The following is an 18,578-nucleotide window of genomic DNA, read 5'->3' as shown; positions in this document are numbered from 1 at the left end:
TTGTGCTTGGAGCTGGCTGAGTCATTCCATAGACTGTAACAACTTGGCCATGAGCACTGGAACTAAGAAACAATGAATACAATGCTTTTCAACATGCAGATTTGTTCAAAGGGGACCTAAAGTGGGACTTGACCATGAAAAACAAAGTATCCAACAACCCTAACAAACTAGAAGTCACTGATGGGTTCAAAATACTTTATCTGAGGGTCTTGCTTCTGTGAATGCCAAAGGACTTCTACATTTCCCTGGCCCTGGGAGGCAGTAGCCAGAAATGTTCCAGCAATGACTTCATGGCCAGTCGTCTCCGGGCCTGGAGATGAAGTGGTCTATCCCCATGTTCCACTCTGCAGCTATGGTCCTCTAATCAATACCTCAGGTTCCAAATCTGAGACATACTTTCATTTCACCTTCTTCCAGAAAACAGGTCAACATCAGGCATTAATAAGTGCTTTTTACTCCCACATCCCATAAACAAAATAATACATAAAAAAAAAAAACTGCAAAAAGTATTTGTAACTTAAATTATAGACAAAGGGTTAATATATTAAGGGCTTCTGAAACATGAAAAATAAATATATCAACAACCCTACCAGGAAAAGGGCAACTTAAAAGCATTTGGTTTGTGGCAAGAAAAATGCATATGTACTCTAAACATATGAGCAAATATTCAATCTTACTCATAATAAGAAAAGCAATAAGTCAAACCACAGAGAAATAAAAATCCTCACCTATTGTGTGGGTAAAAATTAAAAATTGTAACAGAATTCTGCATTGGCAAGGCTGTGCAGAACACGTAACACTAGAATACATTGCTAGTTTGAATGGAAAATGGTACAAACTTTATGGGGAGGAATTTGGCATCCAGGAAAATTACAAATACTTTTTAACCTATTTCTAGAAATCTGTCCCAAAGAAACAGTGGCAAAATGCTAAAAGCTATTAAAGTTTTTTTTATTACACCATTAATTACAAAAGACAAAAAAATCCCCCTAATGTCTATCAACAGACAACTGGTAGAATAAACTACAGAGTGCTCCGCAGCTATAAAAGAAAATGAAAAAGCTCTTTATATGTCGCTATGGATTACTCTTCAAAATACTGCTAATTAAAGAACCGCAAGGTGATGAACCATGGGTGCCTGGTTGGGTGTATTCATGCTTATTTGCTTAGATTTAAAGCAGAAGAGTAAACTAAAAACCAGCCTAAATGGTTGAAAAATCGGAGTAGAGAGGACAGGGATAAAAGCTAGATTTCTCTTCATTTCTATTGTTTTCATTTTGGAATTCTGTAGATATTTAATCTAATTTTAAAACAGAAATTAATAGCAAAGTGAAGCACATGAACATTATTGTGTATTTGACTTGTGGCATAACTACATAGAGGATTATTTTAAGAACTCTTAAAACAGAGTAATTTTTAGCTATTCATCCTAGTGGCATATATATAAAGTTTAAAAAGAACTGCAATGAAATCTAAGCAGTTTTCAATAGTCATATTTTTAGTGATAATGTGTATGGTAACCTTAAAAAGATATATTTAAAGGACATAAGAAATTATATTAATGTAACAGAAAGAAGAAAAGTAGCAGAAGAAAAATTTAAATACAAAGTAAATTCAAGGCAGTTAAGTAAATGTAAATTGAAACTAACAATATTCATATGAACTTGTGATATTATTTCTCCTTCAAAAAAATAAAAATATCTAGAAACAATGACTAATCCAATAGCAATGAAAACAAGTAGTGCCCACATTTTAAGCTCTAAATAAATTTCCCTCTTACACAGAACCAAGATTTCTTAGAGAAATGTTGGTTTCCACGTCAGGGTACAGGAAACACACAAGATAAGGTTGGAACGTCTAGTCCTGCACCAAAATAAGAAATCTCTGAAAGACTTTGGTTTATGGCAAAAGGATGTAGGAGAAATCTGAAGAGTCCCCTAGATAACAAAAATGGAATATTTTGCTCATCAAAAAGTGTAATTGCTGTAGTAGATGGGAACATATCAACTATGTTTAAATCCATGTATTGATATGATACTTTAACATTGAAACATGTATATCCAGATCAGATCAGATCAGATCAGTTGCTCAGTCGTGTCTGACTCTTTGCGACCCTATGAATCGCAGCACGCCAGGCCTCCCTGTCCATCACCAACTCCCGGAGTTCACTCAGACTCACGTCCATCGAGTCAGTGATGCCATCCAGCCATCTCATCCTCTGTCGTCCCCTTCTCCTCCTGCCCCCAATCCCTCCCAGCATCAGAGTCTTTTCCAATGAGTCAACTCTTCGCATGAGGTGGCCAAAGTACTGGACTTTCAGCTTTAGCATCAGTCCTTCCAAAGAAATCCCAGGGCTGATCTCCTTCAGAATGGACTGGTTGGATCTCCTTGCAGTTCAAGGGACTCTCAAGAGTCTTCTCCAACACTACAGTTCAAAAGCATCAATTCTTTGGCTCTCAGCCTTCTTCACAGTCCAACTCTCACATCCATACATGACCACAGGAAAAACCATAGCCTTGACTAGACGGACCTTTGTTGGCAAAGTATTGTCTCTGCTTTTGAATATGCTATCTAGGTTGGTCATAACTATCCTTCCAAGGAGTAAGCATCTTTTAATTTCATGGCTGCAGTCACCATCTGTAGTGATTTTGGAGCCCAGAAAAATAAAGTCTGACACTGTTTCCACTGTTTCCCCATCTATTTCCCATGAAGTGGTGGGACCAGATGCCATGATCTTCGTTTTCTGAATGTTGAGCTTTAAGCCAACTTTTTCACTCTCTACTTTCACGTTCATCAAGAGGCTTTTGAGTTCCTCTTCACTTTCTGCCATAAGGGTGGTGTCATCTGCATATCTGAGGTTATTGATATTTCTCCTGGCAATCTGGATTCCAGCTTCTGCTTCTTCCAGTCCAGTGTTTCTCATGATGTACTCTGCATATAAGTTAAATAAATAGGGTGACAATATACAGCCTTGATGAACTCCTTTTCCTATTTGGAACCAGTCTGTTGTTCCATGTCCAGTTCTAACTGTTGCTTCCTGACCTGCATACAAATTTCTCAAGAGGCAGATCAGGTGGTCTGGGATTCCCATCCCTCTCAGAATTTTCCACAGTTTATTGTGATCCACACAGTCAAAGGCTTTGGCATAGTCAATAAAGCAGAAATAGATGTTTTTCTGGAACTCTCTTGCTTTTTCTATAATCCAGCAGATGTTGGTAATTTGATCTCTCGCTCCCCTGCCTTTTCTAAAACCAGCTTGAACATCAGGAAGTTCATGGTTCACATATTGCTGAAGCCTGGCTTGGAGAATTTTGAGCATTACTTTACTAGCATGTGAGATGAGTGCAATTGTGCAGTAGTTTGAGCATTCTTTGGCATTGCCTTTCTTTGGGATTGGAATGAAAACTGACCTTTTCCAGTCCTGTGGCCACTGCTGAGTTTTCCAAATGTGCTGGCATATTGAGTGCAGCACTTTCACAGCATCATCTTTCAGGATTTGGAATAGTTCAACTGGAATTCCATCACCTCCACTAGCTTTGTTCGTAGTGATGCTTTCTGAGGCCCACTTGACTTCACATTCCAAGATGTCTGGCTCTAGGTCAGTGATCACACCATCGTGATTATCTGGGTCATGAAGATCTTTTTTGTACAGTTCTTCTGTGTATTCTTGCCATCTCTTCTTAATATCTTCTGCTTCTGTTAGGTCCATACCATTTCTGTCCTTTATCGAGCCCATCTTTGCATGAAATGTTCCTTTGGTATCTCTGATTTTCTTGAAGAGATCCCTAGTCTGTCCCATTCTGTTGTTTTCCTCTATTTCTTTGCATTGATCGCTGAAGAAGGCTTTCTTATCTCTTCTTGCTATTCTTTGGAACTCTGCATTCAGATGTTTATATCTTTCCTTTTCTCCTTTGCTTTTCGCTTCTCTTCTCTTCACAGCTATTTGTAAGGCCTCCCCAGACAGCCATTTTGCTTTTTTGCACTTCTTTTCCATGGGGATGGTCTTGATCCCTGTCTCCTGTACAATGTCATGAACCTCATTCCATAGTTCATCAGGCACTCTGTCTATCAGATCAATGAAATATCAATGAAATATCAATGAAACATGTATATTACCATATGTGAAATAGATCACCAGTCTAGGTTTGAAGCATGAGACAGGGAACTCAGGGCCAGTGCACTGGGACGACCCTGAGAGATGGGATGGGGAGGGCAGTGGGAGGGGGGCTTCAGAATGGGGGACACATGTACACCCATGGCTGATTCATGTCAATGTATGGCAAAAGCCACTACAATACTGTAAAGTTATTAGCCTCCAATTAAAATAAATAAATAAATTTTTAAAAAAAGAAAAGCAAAAAAAAAAAAGTAAGAAAAGGAAAAATTTACTTCCTTGATCATATGTAGGAGATGCTAGAGAAACAATTCATTATTTTGAAAATTAGTAAATACAAAGATCAATAATTTATCCTGATTTTTTTTGTTTAAATAATATCACAGGCACTCAAATAGTTGATCTGGAAAACTACTTCTTTTGGGAGAGTACCAGCTAATACATGCAAAAAGGTAGGATAGAATTAACACAGCACTAGTTTATACCCCCTAATACATACTAGACTAAGCATAACCATTGATGGGTACTAACGTCATTAGCTAAAATTTGTTGTTGTTCACTCACTCAGTGGTGTCTGACTCTTTGCAACCCCATGGACTACAGCACACCAGGCTTCCCTGTCCATCACCAACTCCTGGAACTTATTCAAACTCATGTCCATAGAGTAAGTGATACCATCCAACAATCTCATCCTCTGTCATCCCCTTCTCCTCCTGCCTTCAATCTTTCCCAACATCAGGGTCTTTTTCAATGAGTCAACTGTTTGCATTAGTGGCCAAAGTATTGGAGCTTCAGGTTCAGCATCAGTCCTTCCAATGAATATTCAGAGTTGATTTCCTTTAGGATTGACTGGTTTGATCTCTTTGCTGTCTAAGGCACTCTCAAGAGTCTTCTCCAACATCACAGTTCAAAAGCATCAGTTCCTGGACACTCAGTCTTCTTTATGATCCAACTCTCACATCTGTACGTGACTACTGGAAAAACCATAGCTTTGACAATACGGATCTTTGTCGGCAAAGTGATGTCTCTGGTTTTTAATATAATGTCTAGATTTGTCATAACTTTTCTTCCAAGGAGCAAGTGTCTTTTAATTTCATGGCTGCAGTCACTATCTGCAGTGATTTTGGAGACCAAGATAATAAAGTCTTTCACTGTTTCCATTGTTTCCCTATCTATTTGCCATGAAATGATGGGACCAGATGCCATGATCTTAGTTTTTTGAATGTTGAGTTTTAAGCCAACTTTTTAACTCTCTTCTTTCACTTTCATCAAGAGGTTCTTCAGTTCCTCTTTGCTTTCTGCCATAAGGGTGGTATCATCTACCTATCTGAGGTTATTGATATTTCTCCTGGCAACCTTGATTCCAGCTTGAGCCTCTCACATGATGTACTCTGCATATGAGTTAAATAAGTCAGGTGATAATATACAACCTTGATGTGCTCCTTTCCTGCTTTTGAACCAGTCCATTGTTCCATGTGCAGTTCTAACCGGCATACAAATTTCTCAGGAGCGAGGTAAATTGGTCTGGTTGAAGGTCATTTGATTACAGAACTTCCCCACGACTGGGATTTGATTTGACTAGCTAAATTTCAAAATTTAGTGTGCATATAAACCACTTGGGGCTTCCCGGGTGGCTCAGTGGGTAAAGAATCCACCTGCAATGCAGGTGATGCAAGAGATGCAGGTTCAAACCCTGGGCTGGGAAAATCCCCTGGAGGAGGCATGGCAACCCACTCCAGTATTCTTGCCTGGAGAATCCCATGGACAGAGGAGCCTGGTAGGCAGCAGTCCATAGGGTCGCAAAGAGTTGGACACAACTGAAGTGACTGAGCAGGCAAGCATGCATGCATTCATAAACCACTTGAGGATATTGTTAAATTTTAGAAGCTGATTCAGCAGCTCTGGTGCTGTATTTAAAACAAGGTGCCACATGGTGCCAATGCTACTGGGCTATTCTAAGAAAGAGAGAAGCAGCCCCTGGTATGTGGGAGCTGGCCTGTTACTATCAGCTGGGCCTTGTTGTTCTCTTGTTGAGTGTAAACAATTTCACATAAAACATCAGACAAGTTCACTCTGTGACCATAAAGAATCAAGACAAAAACAACACTACTGGGTAATCACATTTAAACCCAAATAATGAACACTGTCCAAACCACAGCATCCCTATCCTGGCTATTATGAGTGATGCTGTTTCTTTACCAATTGTAGGCTTAGGCTCTGTTCAGTCTTTCCTCCTGCTAGAGAAGATTTACTAAAATGTCCAATCATTCATGCTTTCTGACAGCATCTAATCCAGAGAAAAACCCCAATTCCTTAAGCACTCCCTAAAATCACCAAGCATTAGCCCACATCCTATAACAATTCCTTTCTAACACCCTCTGAGAGGTCCCAGTGTTGCGCTGGTGAGCAGTTTCTTCATTATAACATGTAATAAACATGTCTTATTCAACTACAGGTGTGTTCTGGTGGTCTTTGCTGGAGCAGCAATTCAGCAGTGTGATGGATCAGACTGACGGCTGGGTCACCAAACACTCTGTGCTTCCTGATGTGACTCTGTAAAGACTCAGAGCAAGCAAGTAATCTTGCCAAACAAATGAACCCTGATCTGACTCAATTTCTAGATTTAACCATCAGTTTACAAGAAATCCTGAGGCTAGGGGAACATTTTAAACAATCATATTTAATTCAACCATAGAAAATTTGCCTTTCTTGTTGCAGTAAATATGTGACAAGAAAAATAGAAGATGGAAGCGTAACATATAGATTAAAAAAATACTAGATGCCATATCCATTAATTGTAATGTGTAGCCCTTATTTGGGTTCTAATTTGTACAAACTACTACATGAACTAATAATGATAATGACAACAAGAAAATTCTGCCTTTTTGAACAGAGGATAGCACTTTGATAATATTAAGATTGTTAATATTTTTAGGTTTCATAATGACAACTGTCATTTTTTAAAACATTTGCAAATAAAATGATACAATGTCTGAGACTTGTTTTTAATATAATTCAGTCATAGTGAGAAGGAATGTAGGAGGATATTGATAAAACACTTTGGCCAAATTTGATTATTATCATAATTTGATAATATGAAGGGTATATGACAACTCTTTTTACTATTTTCCTTATTCTTAATATGCTTGAAACATTATATAGCAATCAATTTTCAAAATTATCTTTTACCATTTAACTCAATAGAGCAAGGGTCCTGAACCCCTGGGCCATAGACCAGTACCAGTCCATGGCTTGTTAGGCACTGGCCCGCACAGGAGGAGGTGAGCACTGGTTGAATGAATGAAGCTTCATCTGTATTTGCAGCCTCTTCCCATTGCTGGAATTATGACCTGAGCTCTACCTCCTGTCAGATCAGTGGTGGCATTAATAGATGTAATATTCTTGAATCAACCCCAAACTATTCACTGCCCCCCCCACCCCCCAATTGGCTGGTACATGGATAAATTGTCTTCTTCAAAACTGGTCCCTGGTGCCAAAAAGGTTGGGGACCACTGCAATGGAGCATTCTTGAAAGAAGACAACTTAAACAGAGAAGAATTAAGAGCCATAAGTCAAGATGGCTACATGTTCTAGGGAAGCGAACAATGGAGAATTTTAAAGAGTCTTCCCCGTTACTTTAAGTTGCTTTGAGAACCATTTTTTGAGTGCTGCTGGAATATTCGCCTGCTTTTTAAAATCACTAACAGATATGTCAACTGCAGGTGAAAAGGAATAAGGAATTATGTTGACTCGGGTGATGCTCTTTAGAGAAAAATTCAATTTAAATGTTTGACTCTCAGAAAGAAGAAAATATATTATTTGGGCAATTACCTGGATCTGTAGCAGACATCAGTGAACCAAAAAACAAACAGTCAGTGAAATGAAAGTCTCCATTTTTCAGCTGGTCAGCATATACCATAGCCTTCACAAATCCATACATAATTAACCTGTTGAAGAGAAAAATAGGATCTTTAAACATCAAGTTGAATCCTGTGTAAACCCATGCCATCAGAGTTAACATTCTAATGGGCTTCCTGAATAAGCACGATGCACAAATTACCACTATTCTAATTTGTAGCAATGCTAGTTCTCAGGACACTGCCTACCAAATATCACAACTCATTCCCCTGGCAAAAGATAGCACAACGTTTTGCAGTGTGCTTCAATGAAAACACGTATCTCAGGGGTATAAAAAATTATCCGTGAAACATGGCATAGCAAATCATGCCCGCAAATACAGAGGGCACAGACATTTTAAATGGATTACTTTTCAGTTTTATTGTTTTGTCTGCTAGGATATCTGAAAAGGGTTCAAATTTCAAGTCTGTTACTGTGATGAGAAGGATGTTGGCCACTCACAGGGCACTTGGTCAACCAGTTACTTTAGAGTGCATGAGTCTCTACAACTGCTGATGTCAGGGCACTTCCATACCCACAGAATCACTGTTGGGTTAGACTGCCTGTAACTTCAACACACTGCTGAATGAAACCTGAAATCATTACATTTTGATCTTCAAGGATAGCTGTTCTTTTGATGAGATTATAATGTTTACCAAACCAGCACCATGGAATGCAAATTATCTGTTTTTGGTCATCTTTTGTCATCTTATAGTTTTTAAATTGTATTTAACTATGTAATTGACTGAGTTTTTCTAAGTCCTAGGAAAAGAAATACAGAGACACATAAACTGGACCACAGTTGAATCACTAAAAGTGACTGTAAGAGTCTTTAGAAACTATAGACCCTCAGACCCACAGATGGTTGCTTAGATATTCACATTCATTTCAAGCTAGTTTCTTTAAAAATGTTCTAGGGTTGTAAGCATGACTAAAAATACTAGAAATCAGATATTAGAAATTGTAATGTCAGTGAGAATGTAGATATTTTAATTCTAAGAAAAATTTCTCCATGAGAGAATATTTTATACACATCTGCATTTAAACCCAGTTTCCACGATTCACTAGCTATGTGATTTTAGAGCATTACTAAAACCTTCTGAACCTCAATATCCTCATTCATGAGTTATGAATAACAATAATGGTCAGTCTACAGAGTTGTTTTAAAGACTATCTGAAGTAATATAAATTTGGGTTTTGACACATAGTAAATTTTCAATGCAAGTATTACAGATATAGTAATAATATTCACTTACTATTTCTACTTCTTCATATGTTTTAACTCATTTCACCCACATGTTGATTCTATAATGTAGGTACGAGCTGCATTTTACAGATGAGAAAACTGAACACTGTGTGATCAAGTAACTTGCTGAAGTTGACAGAACTATTAAATTTTGGAATCCAGGTTTGAACTGAGGAAATTTGACTCTGGGTCCTGTGTTTTTAAACACCACAGCATATTGCTTAGATGAACAGTTCTATCTTTCTTACTATATGTTATATCATATAATATTCTCTCAACTAGTCCATAAGTGGTAGTTCTACATAGTACTAAGGGGCAGCAATGAAAGTGTCCCTAAGAACTTGGAAATAATACTCTTCTTCAGTCGAACTATTAACACAACCAACATGAGTTCAAGTAGACAGACCCAATATTTCTGTGAAGTATGTGGATTCTAGAAGGGGAGGTTGTATCTTAACCAGTCTGCGCGTATTAACACATCTGAGAAAGACTGTGTCATGGGACATAGCAATGGTTTCTGGAAAGAGGTCCCAGTCATGGCAGCTCATCTACAGTTATCCTGGGGAGGGCATTCTGCTGCTTGCCAGAGGGTGAAGCCTCTGGAAAGGTATAGGGTAGATTCATTCAGTTTATTTGCTTATTCAATAGATATTTATTACTGAAACTTTACTACACGTCAGGCTCTGTGTTGGGTGTTTAAAATACAACAATAAATAAGACAAAGATCTCTGTCCTTATGGAGCATGCATTTTAAAGCAAAGCAGATGGCAATAAAATAAAATAGATTTTAATTATATATGTTATGCACATCACCCTCTGAATTAGAATATGCATGTCTGATGAACACTGATAAACACTGAGACATTCTGAGCAGTCATGACAGCGCCAGGGAAATGCTCGCTGACAATCATCCCCTCAGCCTCATCTGGTGTTAACCCAACTTCACTACAGTCTTTTCTCATTTGAGCTACACTTCCCATATGGAGCATGGAGAGGCTCTGGAATCAATATCAACTTTAAAACCTGTGACTGTATTTCTGAATTCTATTCTCGTTAGTTAATTTTACAGGTCAGGAATCTGAGGCTCAGAATTAAAACAACTTGCCCCATATTGCTCAACAGAAGTTACTAGATTGGGTAAGATAAGGTATATGCACACATATATATTATACTGGCTTGGCAAGGTTACATGGAAACTAGAATCATCATCATATACTATCGATGAAAATAAAATTAAAATTTTTATAAAAGCCAATTTGCAAATTTATTTAAAAGTATTAAATGTTTTACATCTATAGCTTATTAAATGATTTTCTATAAATTGCCAAGAAATTAATCTGAATACAACCCCAAAGGTAATTAGATTATTTCACATTACTGGTATTCATGAGTGAAAAATTCAAAGCAATCTAAATGTCCAATGAATAAATTACAGAACACACATATAATGAACTAATATGCAACTCAATACAACATACAAGAGTGTATATTAGGCAAAGAAAAGTAAACTTATAAAGTGGTGATATATAATAATTTCTAATTTTACAAAAACTGAACATAGGCATATCTATAAGTAGAAAAAGATCTAAAGCATATAGTCTGGGATGTTACTAATGGTTATAAAAATGGAATTGTATGTGACTATTTTCTTTTTTCCTTTTCTGTATTTTCCAGTTCTTTTAAAATAACAGTAATAATAAAAAGAAAAGCAATGTACACTAGTGAGTGCTATTGTATGACCCAACAGACACTCATTATGTCATTTAATCTTCACAAATACTATGAGCTAGATACTATAATTATTCCTTTTTACAAAGGTGAAAGTGCTATTCTTTAAAAAGAGAGGTTAAGTAAACTGCCAAAGATCACAGAAGTTAGCTTGTGACAAAGCTGGATTTGAACCCAGGCTCTGGAGGAGGGCATGGCAACCCCCTCCAGTACTCTTGCCTGGAGAATCCCTAGGGACAGAGGAGCCTGGTGGAGGCTCCAGTCCAAGGGGTCACAAAGAGTCAGACACGACCGAGTGACTAAGCACAAGCACAGCTAGATGCCAAAACCTGCATACATAACTCCATTCCACAAAGCTTTGGAATTGCTTTGAAACGAAGAGAAACACGTGTGCATGTACACACACACACACACACACCCCTGTATACACAGTTTGTATGCTTTTAAAAAGAAATTAAATGACTTGTAACTCTAAATCAACTCCCAGACACAAAATAACTATAATTCCAATATCTTCTTTGAGATAGGCAAGAGAAAAACAGCCTGGTGCAGTATGAGCTCAATATGCTCATTTGGCTATTATTAATAACAATGGTCATTGTCACTGGTGATTACAATGTCGATAGTTATATGCCAGGCACTTTTATAATAAATGGTAACTATTGCTATTGTTGCTACACTATTGTAACCAACTAGTTATAACTATATTAACTGGGAGAATTAAAAAGTGAACCCATTAGCAACCACCACATTCTCGTAGAGCAGCATGTTCTATCAACACTTCACAGAAAGCATCTCAGATGGCTCAGGATACAGGAAAGATATGGTCTGATAGGGAGAGGGGAGCCAGTGAAGTCCAGTGCATGCAATGCTGTGAAGATGGTAGATGAAACCAAGTGAGATATCCTTCTGGGGTCAGTCTGTGGGGGACATCCCAGGTCACAGAGAGGGCTTCCCTGGTGGCTCAGCTGGTAAAGAATCTGCCTGCAATGTGGGAGACCTGGGTTCAACCCCTGGGTTAGGAAGATCCCCTGGAGAAGGAAACGGCTACCCATTCCAGTATTCAGGTCTGGAGAATTCCATGGCTTATACAGTCCATGGGGTCACAAAGAGTCAAACATGACTGAGTGACTTTTATAGGCCACAGAGAAGGGCAGAAGCAGAAGAACTTCCATATACAAAGCAAAATTGCTGATAACACTGATTTCAACAAATAGTCACTTAGAGTTATTCTTTAAAAAGCAGAGTGTTTATGCTATGGAGGATACAAAGGTGAAAATCCATGACCTGCCTTCAAAGAACAGAGCATAACAGGATGGCAGTCATATAATTTATGCCAACAGAAGGCATTGGATAAAAAAGAATTTGGGGAAATGCTCTACACAAAGCTCCAGATACTTGAGTGTTTATGACACATATACTGATTTTAAATTCCATGAGCTTGTCTCACACTGTTAAAGCTCCACACCTAAAGGCATGCTGCAAAAATGTTTCAAAACAAAAAGTTCCAGAAGGCTCAATTGCTTGGATGATTTTTAAGTGTGCCATCTCAGTCTCTCTCAGGAATTTTTTTTTTTTAGAATACATCTTCTTTTAAAAAAACAATCTTGATCAAGCTATGAATAGACCCACAAACTAACAGCAAGTCCCCTTGCTTATCTCTAGCAATTCAAAAAACTGGAAAAGGCAGTTTTTTGAATTGCTAGAGATAAGCAAGGGGACTTGCTGTTAGTTTGGAGACAGCTGCATGGACCAGGCCTGTTAACTGTCAGAAGAGACACATCCTTCTCTGTGAAGGCACGTGAAACAGACCATTACATGGGCCTCACTCTGCAGTGGGAAAGCGCAGCACCAACAGGATCTGAAAGCAATGCAAAGATTATAATCTGCACCTAGATTTCTTATTTCTACACTCAAAACGTTTCCTCTGGATAAGTTGTTTCTCCATTTATTTATTCACATTTTAGATAGTTTCGATCTCATAGTTTATTTTTTTCTGCCACACATTCAAGGGCAATATCCCCCTGGAAAAATAAGAAATTCTTTTTCTTTATAGATTTATTGAGATATAATTCACATATAACATTATGTCAGTTTAAGGTGTACAATATGATGATTTTATATATATATATATATATATATATATATATATATATAGCAAAATGATTACAATAGGGTTGATTAACATATCCATCACCTCACAGTTATAGTCTTTTTTTATGTGCTGAGAACTTTGAAGAATTTTTATGATTTATTCTCTTAGCAACTTTCAAATGCACAAGAAAGTGTTATTAACTATAGTTACCATATACATATTACATCCCCAGATCTTTTTCATTTTACAACTGGAAGTTTGCATCTTACACCATCTTCATTCACTTCTCCCACCTCCCCCTTGCCCTCTGCTCCTGCAACCATTAATCTGTTCTGTTTCTGTGAGAGAATTCATAATTAATCAATACTGGGATGGGTGGGATTGCCAAGGTCTTCTAGTTTGTAGGGCATTCGGAGTTGGACTGAATGAAGATTTGCTTAAAAGCAAATAGGAAAGAACTGTGTGGTATGTGTTATTGCAGCCTTGGGTGTGGATGAAAGAGTGAAGAGAACATAAAGTGGACGAGGACCCATGACTGGGGCCTGGGAACTCCAGCATTTGAAGATGAGGTAGAGATGATGAGGAGCAGAGGATATCAAGAATCAGTCAACAGAGACATGAGTGGAAATCTGGTAGAGTGTCATAGGAGTCAGGAGAAGAGTGCTTCAAGGAGGAATGATGCATACAGCTGAGTGTTGAGAAGAGGGCCCTTTTATTTGGGGTCATTTGGAATATGGGAACTAAAGTGAGATTAGAAAATGAGGAAATTGAGACAGGCAACACATCCATCCTTTGGGGAGTTTGGTTTTGAGGGGAGTCAGGTCTTTCTCCATTAGGAAGATTGGGATGAGACTTGAGTTGATATCAAAGATATGAGGAAGAAGTTGTGAAGAGGTTCACATCTCACAGATGCTCACAAACATCTGTTACACACAAAAAAAGAGTTAAAAAATAAGAATTTTGCATTGTCAAGATCAGTGGCACAAAGTGGTGAGTCTCTGAATTTGGGTGAAATTATATGGACCTTAGAGGCTCTATAGGACCATGGGCGACTCCTACAGGTGTCATAGAGATGATTCTCCTCTTTGTCATTGTTCCTCACTGTGTATGTATGCATGTGTGTGTATATATATATATGATAGTAAATGCTCTCTCTATATATATATGTGTGTGTGTGTGTATACACACATATGTACATATACAGTATTTCCTGTCATAAAAGTTTTTACTAAAGCCTATGAGAAATGCAAAAATAAGCCAGCCATGACTTACATCCTCAAGAGGGAGAGACAAGTCACCTACAAAAGCAGAACACATGACAGAAAGTGCTAAGTGTTGCAGGAGAGGTACACATCAAGGGCGTTCAATTCCCAGAGGAGAAGCAGCTCCCTTGGGGACACAGGAAAGACTTTGAGAAGAAGGTAGCATATTTGCTGAATGTGAAATACACATTCAAGTAAGGAGACTGCCCGCAATGCCCTACCTATATATGAGATGCCCAAACTACTGATTTTTTTCCTTTAGAATGCAAAACCTTTCGTACTAAGAAAAGTGAAGGTGAAGTTGCTCGGTCATGTCTGACTCTTTAAGAACCTGTGGACTATAGACAACCAGGCTCCTCTGTCCATGGGATTTTCCAGGCAAGAATACTGGAATGGGTTGCAATTTTCTTATCCAGGGGATCTTCCTGATCCAGGGATCAAACTTGGGTCTCCCGCATTGTAGGCAGACTCTTTACCATCTGAACCACCAGGGAATCCCTTTCCTACTAAAGGTAGTTTCTTTTTGGAACAGTACACAATCCAACGGACAAAGAAATGAAACCTCTGCTTTAGCAATCTGGAGAACCATCTGCCATCTATTGCTCACGGCAGAGGTGATGGGGAAAGGCTTGTCCTGTCTCCTTTTGTGGTTCTATTTATGGCATTTACCTCAGCAACCAGTATGGGTCGCTCTGCCCCAAGAAACCCATGAAGTCTGTGGGCCCTACTGTAGCTAAATCAAGAACTAAGATCTCACAAACTAGATGACTTCTTTGGCCCATTCTACTTTTCCCACCAGTCCCAAGATTTTGTTTCTCCTTCTGTTTTATTGAAAATTGGAGAGAAGAAGAGGATGAAGGAGTCAACTGGGTGGCTTGTGGACAACGTAAAAGAAAATGGGGGATCAAGTAGCCTCACTCAGCTTTGCCATGGTGAAAAGCGAGCCCCTGTCCAGTTCTTGGACAAGGAACTAGGAAGACTGCAGACTGCCTGCCCTTGATCCTCTTTCCTCTGAAAGGGGTAGAGGGAGACAGGTTTTAGATGAAGGGAAAGGTTGCATCCAACTTTTCTGTCCTTGTGTGGAAAGAGGAGGCTGATAAGGGAATGGGACGGGGGTAGGAGGAAGAGGAGGGATGAGGGGAGAGTTCATTGTCAACAGCAGAAGTGTGTACTGAGGTTGGGAAATTCTATGCCAGGACATTTGACCAATCAAAAATGTTTGCAACAGTCATCATAAAGACGACTGTAGTCCCCCATTTTTGTCCATGGCTTCTACTCCCCTACTCTCTTCTTGCTTTCCCTGGCAGCTCAGATGGTAAAGAATCTGCCTGCCAATGTGGGAGACCTGGGTTCAAACCCTGGGTCAGGAACATTCCCTGGAGAAGGGAATGGCAACCCACTTCAGTATTCTTGCCTAGAGAATTCCATGGACAGAGGAACCTGGAAGGTTACAGTTTATGGGATTACAAACTTCAGTTCTTCTTAAGGCACTTATCTGTCATTGGGTAAGTGGCTCTCTGGCCCTGAGATTTTAAGAAGGAATGAAAATAATAGAAATAAAAATGGGTGAAGGAAGAAGAGAGTGAACATATGAACATTTGTTGAGTTCTTACTCTGTACAGCTACCATGTTAGTGCATTTTTTCTATTTTTTATATCCTCTCTCTCTCTCACACACACACCAGTTAAGCAGCCATCATGAATCTTATATTACAGATATTACAGACAAGAAAATCCAGCAAAGGAAAGAAATGAGACTTAAACATATGTTCCTTTCTACTTTTTAGTATTTAGTACTACTATTTAGCATTTAGTATTATGTGGAAAATTTAAGATATCTTTGCCTTGACTTCTCAAATTCAAAAAGTCAATTGCTACATTCTTTGTTTCTGGTAGAATTTTTTTTTAAATGATGGAAATATTTGTTATCTTTATTGTGTGAAAAGTGAAAGTGTTAGTTGCTCAGTCATGTCCAATGCTTTACAAACCCATGGACTGTAGCCCACCAGGCTCCTCTGACCATGGACTTCTCCAGGCAAGAATACGGGAGTAGGTAGCCAGTTCTCTTCTCCAAGGCATCTTCCCAACCCAGGGATCCAACCCAGGTCTCCTGCATTGTAGGCGAATTGTTTACCATCCGAGCCACCAGGGAAGCCCATTAACACCTGTAATTCCAATCCAATACTACAGATTTTTCCTCTCTTTTTCCCATTCTTTGTATCACATTCCTCCACAATGATTTTCTCCAAGTTCTCAACCTCCCTGGTTCTCAACGATACCAATATATCTACTCCTTTGCTCATTGCTGATATATGCAAATGATTTTGAAATTATTACATTCATGTCAATACCAAAAAAATACTGTTAGAAAGTTTCAAAATTTCTTCACAGTTATTTTTAGAATATGTCTCATTGAAAAGTATAGTCCAATTACTATCACCAAAAATTATTTATATTAGATTTTTTCCTTCTGTATAGTTATCTTACCAATTTAATATTTGGATAGGTTTATTTCTTTCTGTTTATATTCAGTTTTAGGATCTTTCTGCATATTTGATAATTCCATTTTATTTTTTGTATGGTAAAATACAAATTACATGGGTCAAAAAATCAAAACTATAAAAACAGTACATTTAGAGACATCTCTGTCTCTTTTTTGGTATTTCTTCTTAATTTCAACTCACCCCCTTCAGATGATCAGTTTCACTCACTTCTGATTTATCCTTCCTATGTTTCTTTTGCAAAAATGGTTATGTATTCTTATTTCCCATACTTTCTTACAAAAATATAGCATAGTACCTGTGTCTTCTATTTAAAATACTCTGAAAATCACTTCATATCACTTTATAGAGATATTTCTCATTTTTATAGCTGCATATTATTCCATTGCATGGACATATAGTGACTTATTCTATCAATCTGCTCTGCATATATGCATGTAGATTGTTCTCAATATTTTGCTATTATAAATAATACTACAATGAATAAACTTGTGCATATTTTGTTTCAATTTTTGAAGATGAATCTTCAAAGTAAATTGATATAAATAGGATTACTGAGTGAAAAGTTACATTCATATGCAGTCATGTGAGATACTGCCAATCCTTATTGTATGATTATACTATTTGGTAGAATGTTTTTGACATGATACACAATGAGACCAGCTTTTTAAGAGTTAGGAATGGCCTAGAACACCTTGCTTTTCAGCATCAAATTTGACTGTAAGAGGATATGGAAAACACCAGGCCTTTCATGATTTTCCTTTAAGTCAGTTTTATATCAGGCTTCCTATGGACCTAGAAAAAAACATGGTCACTATGATTTGTAAGAATGTAAAGACTGCAGAGAGGCAGTTGTGATGAAATATATTTGTCTTTAACCATAGCTGGGGTATAAAACTTTGGGATCTTGAGACCCTTGGAACAGAGTTAAGTGAGTCCATTTTCCCATACTCTACTGCCCACTTGCCTGTCAACTTGTCACTTTCTTGGGTCTTCCCTGGAGGCCCAACAGCAATCTACATAGGTGCCTGCAGGGAAACAAGCTTCCTTCCTATTAAGTGTTTCACAGTTCCTGGAGGAAAAATGATACAAATTTCAAGCATGCATATGGATTGGATGTAAGTTGCAATGCTGAAATGCATAAGAAGCTGAGATCTACTGAAAGGTGAACTACACAGGTGAGAACTTTACCAGGCATCCTGACTGCGTGTCTACTCATATCCACTTTCTGGGAGCATGCTGGCTCATTTGGGCCTGAAAGAAGATTGCTTCTGAGAAGACTGAGAGGAATGATGAAAGCAGTGTGGGACACAGTCACACTAAAGGCATCATGGACCCTAAATAACAACCTCCCTTGCAGAGCTGGTCAGCCTGTGTCAGGACCTGGGGTGGCCTGGCCCTTAAAGTGCTCTGAAGAACCTCAGCTCTTCATCTCTCTCCAACCTGGGCCTCCTGCCTTGTCCTTTCAGAGAACCACACCTAATGATTACTGGATGCCATCGTTCTCTCTTGCTTCCATTCTTCTTCCAACTTGTATCCACATTATCTGTCCCTTTATGTAGTTAACAAATCTCCCTTCTTTCATTCAGATTCTAAATTCCACTCTTGTGCCCTTTGTGTACCTATCTTACTTGACTAATTTGAAGAGAATCCGTGCATCTGCCTTCTGCTTTCTCTCTTCCCATCTCCATTCTATTCACACATTACCCAGCTTTCTAGACACTAAGGGTTACAAA

General features: G+C 38.4%; 1 protein-coding gene and 1 pseudogene across 1 annotated transcript in view; both read right to left on the bottom strand.

Moving 5' to 3' along the window:
• The window catches only part of LOC129644077 (histone-lysine N-methyltransferase SETMAR-like), an 82,911-nt pseudogene extending 74,949 nt beyond the window's left edge, over nucleotides 1-7,962 (bottom strand).
• SLC9A9 (solute carrier family 9 member A9) overlaps nucleotides 1-18,578 on the bottom strand; it is a 647,485-nt gene that overhangs the window by 459,006 nt on the left and 169,901 nt on the right. The window contains exon 5 of the mRNA XM_055569424.1: nucleotides 7,946-8,061. Within this exon, the coding sequence (XP_055425399.1) occupies nucleotides 7,946-8,061 (116 nt within the window). The remainder of the gene's footprint in view (nucleotides 1-7,945; nucleotides 8,062-18,578) is intronic.

This window comes from Bubalus kerabau, chromosome 2 (assembly GCF_029407905.1).
Source record: "Bubalus kerabau isolate K-KA32 ecotype Philippines breed swamp buffalo chromosome 2, PCC_UOA_SB_1v2, whole genome shotgun sequence".
In the NCBI taxonomy this organism is placed as follows: Eukaryota; Metazoa; Chordata; class Mammalia; order Artiodactyla; family Bovidae; genus Bubalus; species Bubalus kerabau.
Note: the sequence above shows the minus strand (reverse complement) of the source record. Positions and strands in the feature narration are given on the sequence as shown.